The sequence below is a fragment of the Somniosus microcephalus genome, chromosome 25 (genome assembly GCF_052327205.1).
Source record: "Somniosus microcephalus isolate GS21.2 chromosome 25, FLI_Smic_1.0, whole genome shotgun sequence".
In the NCBI taxonomy this organism is placed as follows: Eukaryota; Metazoa; Chordata; class Chondrichthyes; order Squaliformes; family Somniosidae; genus Somniosus; species Somniosus microcephalus.
The window spans coordinates 36,224,749-36,233,837 of record NC_141011.1 but is presented as its reverse complement, the minus strand read 5'-3'; the positions used below and the strand labels follow the sequence as shown (position 1 = coordinate 36,233,837).

Below are 9,089 nucleotides of genomic sequence, written 5' to 3'. Positions count from 1 at the left end.
TACCACCTCACACTTATCAAAATTGAAGTTCATTCGCCAATTCTGCAAGTTTATTAATGCCTTCCTGTATTTTGTCACAGTCCTCCTCTATATTAACTACACCGCAAATTTTGAAAGTGTACTTCTGATTCTAGAGTCCAAATCGTTTATGTAAATGGTGAACAACAGTGATCCCAGCACCGATCCTTGTGGAACACCACCTTCCACCGCTCTGAGTAACTATCTTTAACTTTAACCCCTACTCGGTTTTCTGTTTTGTAGCCAGCTTGCTACTTGTCCTCTGACTCCACAAAGAGACCCCAGATTTCAAACCACACAAAGGCAAGGTTTATAAATCAGTTCTGAAACTCAAAGACTCCAGAGTCCAGGCCTTGAAGTGTAGTGCTTTATTATTTTGTACAGAGTAATACATACAGTCAAAGAAAATATAAAACTGCTCGTGTGGGCCGAGGCAAATCAGTTAGCATCTGACCCAAAGCTAACGAAAATTAAATAATTCCCTCCTCAAAAAAAGAGCAGACGTGAAGACACACACATGGAATGCTCAGACGGATAACCTGCTATTTTTGGGGGGAAACAGTCGCTAAATCTTTCAATGAACCATCTGAGAGACAGTCAGGTGACTTCCCCGCTCTCCTCCTCCAGGGTAGAGGCCAGGAGGGACGAAGCTTATGATTATTTGAGAGAAATTGGATCGGCACAGATAACTGATTGTTTGAGAATGGAGCAGAAATCCCTTTAACTCTGCGAGCCAGCCTGCAACAGCTTTCAATGCAACCAGGGCCTAGCACTGGAGGCAGGGTGTGTGACAAGTTAGTGGGAGAGAAACCAGAAGATATTTTTTAAAAATACAGCAAAAAAAACAACCCTATTTTAAGAAAGTTTTAAAAGTAACACAGATTGAAACATTGGGATGAAAACAACTGCCTTTTGGGGTTGGGCAGAGTCAAGTTAATCTGCCTGGAAGTCAGTGAATGTGACCAATAGATCAAGGGTTAGCTAAAGGAGTTTGTTATTGTGTTGATTCAATGGATCAAGCCACCCTTCATCTGAAGATCACAAGAGATGGGGATCCCCCAAGCTGTGTGATTATGACTGCTCATTCCTGGAATGACCACGAATGTGATAATTCAGTGGTCAAGGAATGCCCCATCTGATCCAGAATGGCTCATAGCCTTCACCCATTGCCATCAGCAGATACTGAGTGTTCATTGGCCAGAGCCACATTGGACAAAGCACTTGCTTCCCAACCTGAGGCCGTGGCTTTGACCTGCACAGTGGCAACGGTGCTCGTATCGGCCGCTCTGAATCGTATGTGGGAATAAATTTACCCCAGGGGAGGAGGGAGGGGGAAATCTTGCTGCCTGCAGGTTGGGATGGCACTGGGTGAACACTCCTGCCACCTGCTTGACCGTTCACTCCACTTCAAGGGTCCAAGTGGGCAAGCGCTCTCGGGGAGTCGCCGCCGCACTGGTTCAGACCACGCAGCGAGTCAGCGGACGGCACAGTTTGACCCGGAGAGGCTGACCAATAGGAGAGTGCTGGAGATGGAGCTTTGTGAAACCTCATTATTGTACTCGTCACCCTCCAAATCGCAGAGGACAGGCACTAGGGTGAGACTTTAAAACAGCATCAAATAAGAGACAAATTCAAGGAGTCTGGCCTGTGGTTCTGTATCCCTGGAGAGTTTGGGAAGAATTCTGAGAGAGAGGAGATGACTAACCTGGCCAGGCCTCAGACTGGGGTCTTTCCAATTTAACCCGGTTTGAGACAAATTGGGTAAATGTTGACTTTTTAAAATAAGAAAAAACCCCAAACAAGAAGCTTGTTTAAGCTCGAAGAAAACAATCTCCAAACTTTCCCCAGAACTCCCCTTGTGTCCACATGGTTCTGCCCTCGCACACTCACTGTGCCAACTGAGCTGAAATCCCCTGTTTTTTGCCACAAGTTCTCGCAACTCCTGCCGGCTTCGGTTTGCCACGTCCGGCAGCTCGGGATCTCTCGGGCATTGTTTCCGTGCCACCGACAATCACCGGGGCCGCTTGGCTCTGCAGCGCGGTCACGGAGAATCAGAAGCTCCACAAGATTGCAGGCTGTGATCAGGGGCTCCCGGGGGAGACATCAACACTCCAAGGTCGGGCCGCTGTCTGTCAGGATCAGATGTCTGTATCGGCTGACTGGTTAGCACACAGTTTCTGTTCTGTATGTTAATTTAAAAAAGCATTTCCTACAAACCCACACTCACTGTTTTCGTTTGGTAACTAACTTTAGCAGATCAGGACCGGGGTTCCAGAGTGCGTCAAGTTTGAAAGTCTCTGATTTAACTGGGACATTCGGTCCAAGCAATTGACACAGAGCATCTTAAAGTGACAGTCCCGCTTAATAAACAAAATGCAAAACATTGAGAATTCCAAGTGTGGCAGGGGATTGGTTTCCAGATACCAGGCTGTCTACAGGGCCATTTAAAGCACTACTAGACTTCGTGCAGCCAAGTCTAGACATTGGCAGGGTTTACAGTGCGATGTCACACATCAAATCTGGCCCTGGTCATACTGCAGGAAAACCGCAGAGCCTGAACAGTAGGAGAGAGCAGGCGGTGGATCAGGAAATCATGGCTTCAGCGAAACCTCATTATTGGACTCTTCCCCCTTCAAAAATCAGAGCCGGGAGAGACTTTAAAAACACAAAAGAATTCAAGGGGTCTGGTGTCTGATTCTGTATCTCAACCCCAACAGACCCCTCCTCACAGAACTGCCTCCATGACAGGTTGATGCTTGAGGTGGGGGGACTGAAAAATAAATAAGGCCCTTAAACCATCACAGACTGCGACACTGTCTCATTCACCACAAGTACCAAGACATTTTAAATGGGAGGATTTTCCCCCTGCGAGTGTGTGTGTACATGCGTCATTTACTCCTACAAACTTTTTTTTTGGCAACAATAACAAAACATTAAATGCTTGGAAATGCAACTCTCTCCAGTCCCGACACACACCACCCAATTTACAGTTCAAAGCTAATTTTTCCCTCTACACTGTCCCATCAAACACTCCCAGGGCAGGTACAGCACAGGTTAGATACAGAGTAAAGCTCGCTCTACACTGTCCCATCAAACACTCCCAGGACAGGTACAGCACGGGTTAGATACAGAGTAAAGCTCCCTCTACACTGTCCCATCAAACACTCCCAGGGCAGGTACAGCACGGGTTAGATACAGAGTAAAGCTCCCTCTACACTGTCCCATCAAACACTCCCAGGGCAGGTACAGCATGGGTTAGATACAGAGTAAAGCTCCCTCTACACTGTCCCATCAAACACTCCCAGGGCAGGTACAGCACAGGTTAGATACAGAGTAAAGCTCCCTCTACACTGTCCCATCAAACACTCCCAGGGCAGGTACAGCACGGGTTAGATACAGAGTAAAGCTCTCTCTGTACTGTCCAAGTAATGGTCAAGAATGAAATTTTCACAATTTTATCAATAAGTCAAAATATTTAAAAATTAAGTAGCAGAAATGATCCGGTCATACCCCCCATATCCTCACCTCTCGCCGAGGTATCGGGACAGTGATGTGCAGTGGGATCTCTGGCGGACTTTCCCTGTAGTGTCTCCAGGTTAGTGAGCACAGTTGAAGATCCCCCAACTGAGATCAGCTATTTCAGCTCAGACTAAGGATCAACGCTGGGATTTTCCAGATCTGTAAACTCACAAACGCTCAGCTTGGGTGAGCCTGCGATGGGGCATTTAACACAGGTCCTGACTGGAGTGGTCTGGTACAGCAGAAAGGTTCAGGCTTTTTAATTCCTGCAGCTCTCTGATGGGACGAGATGTTTAGCAGTGCTGGGCCAGTTAGGGACGCAAGGCATTTCTCCAGAAATGGGGTGCAGGGAGAAAATGGGAAGATGGGAATCTAACGCTGTTCTTGTACAGCGCCTAGTGGCGAGTTTAGGAGACTCGTATGGTGAAGCTAGGAATAAAACTGCCTGCTCAGCCCTCCCAGTCCCTCGACCCACCCCGGACCCTCACCGTCCCTCGGAGCACAGGGCAGGCGCGCGGACTAGTAAAAAGGCCCAATTGATGGAATAGGTTTCCTGAGGTTGGAGCGGAGATGCATTATTGAGGCAGATTAGAGGGAGTCTCAGCCTGTACCTGACCCGGGAGGGTTTGATGCCGGACGCGAGAAGGTGCCGTTCTCCAGCACGGACATCTCTCACCTCCATCCACACAGAATTTACATAAACACACGAGAAACAGTGGTGACAGGCAGTTCCCACACCTGCCCAGCAACACAGGGCCTGATCGATCTGCCTCTCTGCCTCAGCCCTGGGAGTCCAGGAAAAAGGGAGAAGAACGCTTAAATTTAAATCAGTCAGTTTCAACAATGAAATGACCATTTCCAAGTCGCATTAAGGCAGCCGGTCTTTCAATCGAGACCTGAAGCTGGTTATTGCATTCGGAGAGCACGCCACTCTCTCCCTCCCCGCTCCTTTTATCATTGATATTAAACCGCAGCACATTGCAGGAAAGGTTCGGTTTACACCAAATTCAGAACCGGACCCACAGTCCAGCTGCCTTCTGCCCCAGTCTCGTTTGAGAACACACCTGGAGCCAGTGCGTGAAGGGGTACGAGGTTGGATGGTGCACAGGGCGAATATTTCACGAGTGCTTCAAGCAAAGTCTGCTGTAGAAACCTGGAGCTTATATGGTGAACAATATGCGTGTGTGTGTGTGTGTGTGCGCGCGCATATATATACAGACAGAGGCTTCCCGGACTGGCCGACACACTCAGTCCGTTACACAACCCAGGCTGCCCTCACTGCTGCTTGCACCCTTCCTTCTTCTCCTTAGATTTCTGTCTCACCAGCTTCTCTTCCTGCCGTCTGGTCGGTGGAACAAGCATCGGTTCCGAGGAATCGTCCAGGTAGTCATAGAAACCGTCTGGCGGCACAGCCCGGGAGTGAGGCACGGCTGCGGCAGGAGGGAAGAGTACAAGTCACAGCTTAGCAGACATCAATAATCTACAGAGAACAACAGATACCTGGGAGCAAAGCTCCCTCTAAATATCACCGCGTGGCCTGTTTATTTAAATGCGCGGAGCCTTTAAACTTGCTGCGCGGCGGCGCACGCACAGTATCTTCAACAGGACAGCGTGTGAGCGGCCTGCCTGGTACGGGGTGCTTATATATAAAGTTATTGCTCAGTGAAGGTGAATGTGAAAGTGTTACCTGATGGAACAGCAGGGAGTGGGTCAGACGAGCAATCAGTGTTTTTGGTTTTAAAGGTTGGATCCAGCTCCTCAGCAATGTTCCTGGGGAACAGATACCTGCAGCAAAAAAAACATTAAAAAAAAAAAAGATACTGTTAAAACAGATTATTATACATCCAACACAGCATTAACTCACTCCGGTTACTCTGCAGTCTGGTGGAAACTCTGACTTTTTGGACAGCCCCCAGCACAATCTATATTTGGATGGGCAGGTTTCTCATTTACTCTGTAGGTGGAACAATTCAGAGTTTGAACTCTTGGTTCTTTCAATGGTGATAGTTAAAGGGACCTCCTTCCGCCCGCCTGGCAGCTCGGGGAGTTTATTCAGTGTACCTGAAACATGCAGGCCTCTCGGTCCCAGCTCTGGGGCCCAGTCTGGGCTGAGTTTGTTGATCACAGCCATGCCAACAGTTGGGGTTGCTGTGGTTGCTCTCGCTGTTGTTGGGAGGATGGGGTAGGGTGTGTTTGGGGTAATATAAGGGTCACTGTACCCGATTACTTTGCAGTGACCTAGACAGGGAATAGCCCCTCCACCATTCCGATAACACAGACGTAAACAACTTGGAATACCCCTCATCTTCGGGAGAAAATGGGGCAAGACTGGAGAGAAGGACAATTCCGTATTTGAAGTGGGGGAGGGTCACGAATCCCCCTCAGCGTGACAGAGTTTGAAGCCATTCCCCTCCGTCCCTCCCTCTCCCGCACTGGCTGTATCCACACCTGACTGTGATATGGCTGGGAGCACGTACCTGGCCCGGTGTAGATGGTCTGTGGGAGATGCCCCTCTCTTGGGGGTCTGCTCACCGCTTGGAGACGGGAATCCTTCAGAGTTCAGTCGCTCTTGTCGAGAGGAGCCTGCCTTGCTCTGGAAATTAAAGATGACGTCAATCAAGACTAGTCCACCCAAAAGCCCCCTTCCCCCAACCAAAGACTCACCAGTTAACTCAGTAATGGAGCTATACAGACGAGGGGGTCTCTGGCTTGACTCTCAGTCAGTGGTGAGTTATAGTTAACCTCATGTATCCCATGCTGATATCCAGCCATTGCTGCTGAAAACAGCAGCGTGCATGGACTGCGGGTGAGGATAGACCCGGTCGAATTGCCTGCTAACCCAAGGTTAACGCATGAAGGCGAGTGACTTCAGCAAGGCACCAGTTAATGGTCAGCCCCTCCAGCAAGGATATGGGGAATCAGGACGTTCAGGAGAGGATGAGGAAGAAAACAGCTGAAATCGGGCATCACAGCTGACTGTGATATGGCTGGGAGCCGTTTGCTCGCTGCTTCACCTCTCTCTGATGGCAGTGCAGAGCTTGGCACGATGGGCTGAATGGCCTCCATCTGTGCTGTATCATTCTATGATCGGGATCTTGCCACGCAGGCAATCATTGGTACAAACTCAAAATCAACCAATCCATGACAAGAGATTATTGCACCATTCCCCAGTTGCCCAAATTTGATACATTTAATCATGTGGATTCTTGGATCAAAGTGGTGAACTGTGCCAGAAACGGAAGTTTCTTCTCCTTGATTTGACGCGCTCTTCCTTACCCGTCGCTCTGGCCTCTCGGAAGAATCGCTGCTTTCTCCTGAATACTCTCCCCTCACCACCTTCTGCTCCAGCCCCTTGGACTGCTTGTGGGCTTTGAGTTCTTGTCTCTGGATGTACTTGGCTATTTCCTGGTAGAAACAGGTTTGGTCTTAGTTAGGCCTTAACTTTTGTCAAGTCAAAGGCTTGCAAAATAGAAAACACATTTCATGCAAGGAAGGTTTAAAAAAAATGAAAAAAACCCATTCCATTTATAAATCACCTTTCACGATCTCAGGACGTCCCAAAGTACTTCACAGCCAATTAAGTATTTAAAAAAAAAAAATCTAGTCACTGTTGTAATGCAGGAAACGTGACAGCCAATTTGTGCACAGCAAGATCCCCCAAACAGCAATGTGATAATGACCAGGTAATTTGCCCAGGCATCCCCACCCACTGACCTGCTCAGGTATTTCCCCCCCACTCTACCTGCCCAGGCATTCCCCCCCTACCAAAGTCAAGGAAATCCTGGAAGTACAGTGAGGATTCTCTCTGTCCCCCTGGCTCGGTACACAGATACTGGGTAATAAAGGCAGAAGCACACCAACGGCAGTGATCTGCGACATCCACCCCAGCCCAGGGAAATATCTGGTGTAAAACCTCCAATACAATTCTGTTCCTGATTACACCCGCTGCTCCGTCACCCCGCCGTCACCCCGCCCGCCGCTCCCCCGCCGTCACCCCGCCCGCCGCTCCTCCTCCGTCACCCCGCCCGCCGACCCACCGTCACCCCGCCCGCCGCTCCCCCGCCGTCACCCCGCCCGCCGACCCACCGTCACCCCGCCCGCCGACCCACCGTCACCCCGCCCGCCGACCCACCGTCACCCCGCCCGCCGCTCCCCCTCCGTCACCCCGCCCGCCGACCCACCGTCACACCGCCCGCCGCTCCTCCTCCGTCACCCCGCCCGCCGCTCCTCCTCCGTCACCCCGCCCGCCGCTCCTCCTCCGCCACCCCGCCCGCCGCTCCTCCTCCGTCACCCCGCCCGCTGCTCCGTCACCCCGCCCGCTGACCCGCCCGCCGCTCCTCCTCCGTCACCCCGCCCGCCGCTCCTCCTCCGTCACCCCGCCCGCCGCTCCTCCTCCGTCACCCCGCCCGCCGCTCCTCCGTCACCCCGCCCGCCGCTCCCCCACCGTCACCCCGCCCGCCGCTCCTCCACCGCCACCCCGCCCGCCGCTCCTCCACCGCCACCCCGCCCGCCGCTCCTCCTCCGTCACCCCGCCCGCCGCTCCTCCTCCGTCACCCCGCCCGCTGCTCCGTCACCCCGCCCGCTGACCCGCCCGCCGCTCCTCCTCCGTCACCCCACCCGCCGCTCCCCCACCGCCACCCCGCCGTTCCTCCACCGCCACCCCCGCCCGCCGCTCCTCCGCCAGCCGCTCCTCCGTCACCCCGCCCGCCGCTCCTCCGCCGTCACCCTGCCCGCCGCTCCCCCGCCGTCACCCCGCCCGCCGCTCCCCCTCCGTCACCCCGCCCGCCGCTCCTCCGCCGTCACCCCGCCCGCCGCTCCTCCGCCGTCACCCCGCCCGCCGCTCCTCCGCCGTCACCCCGCCCGCCGCTCCTCCTCCGTCACCCCGCCCGCCGCTCCTCCTCTGTCACCCCGCCCGCCGCTCCTCCTCCGTCACCCCGCCCGCCGCTCCTCCGTTACCTCGTCCTGTGCGACCTGCGCTGTACGGAAGTCCTCCTCCTGGTTCCTTTGGCTCCTTGATTTCTGCAAGAGATTTTTCTAGAACTTAAGTTTAGATTTATAGGGGAGACAAGAAGTAGAATAGCGTGAAAAGCGAAATGCAGTAATATTTGATATCGAACCCACTGCTGTTTTTCAGGACATGCAACAAGAAAAGGCTGGCAGACTGGAGACTCTCTCAGAACCCGTACAATCCTTTTCATCAGATATTCATTCTCGGGATGTGTGCATCGCTGGCAAAGGCCAACATTTATTGCCCAAAACCCTAATTGCCCTTAAGAAGGTGGTGGTGAGCCGCCTTCTTGAACCCTTGCAGTCCGTGAGGTGAAGGAACTACCACAGTGCCATTAGGGAGGGAGGTCCAGGATTTTGATCCAGCGGCAATTATGTCCAAGCCGGGATGGTGTGTGACTTGAAGGTGGCGGTGTTCCCATGCACCTGCTGCCCTTGTCCTTCGTAGATGGTGGAGGTTGCAGATTTAGGAGGTGCTGTCAAAGAAGCCTTGGCGAGTTGCTGCAGTGCATCTTCAGATTGAACATACTGCAGTCACGGTGCGC

The 9,089-nt window shown here is 52.4% G+C and overlaps 1 protein-coding gene across 2 annotated transcripts in view; it reads right to left on the bottom strand.

The window, feature by feature from the left end:
- Positions 1-370: 370 nt before the first annotated feature.
- Positions 371-9,089, bottom strand: part of LOC147100694 (uncharacterized) — a 57,872-nt gene continuing 49,153 nt past the window's right edge. For both annotated transcript variants that reach the window (XM_085967199.1, XM_085967200.1), the window contains 5 exons: positions 8,494-8,556; positions 6,814-6,942; positions 6,015-6,130; positions 5,225-5,322; positions 371-4,967 (listed from right to left, as the gene is read on the bottom strand). In XM_085967199.1, the coding sequence (XP_085823325.1) occupies positions 4,813-4,967; positions 5,225-5,322; positions 6,015-6,130; positions 6,814-6,942; positions 8,494-8,556 (561 nt within the window). In that variant the 3' untranslated portion in view covers positions 371-4,812. The remainder of the gene's footprint in view (positions 4,968-5,224; positions 5,323-6,014; positions 6,131-6,813; positions 6,943-8,493; positions 8,557-9,089) is intronic.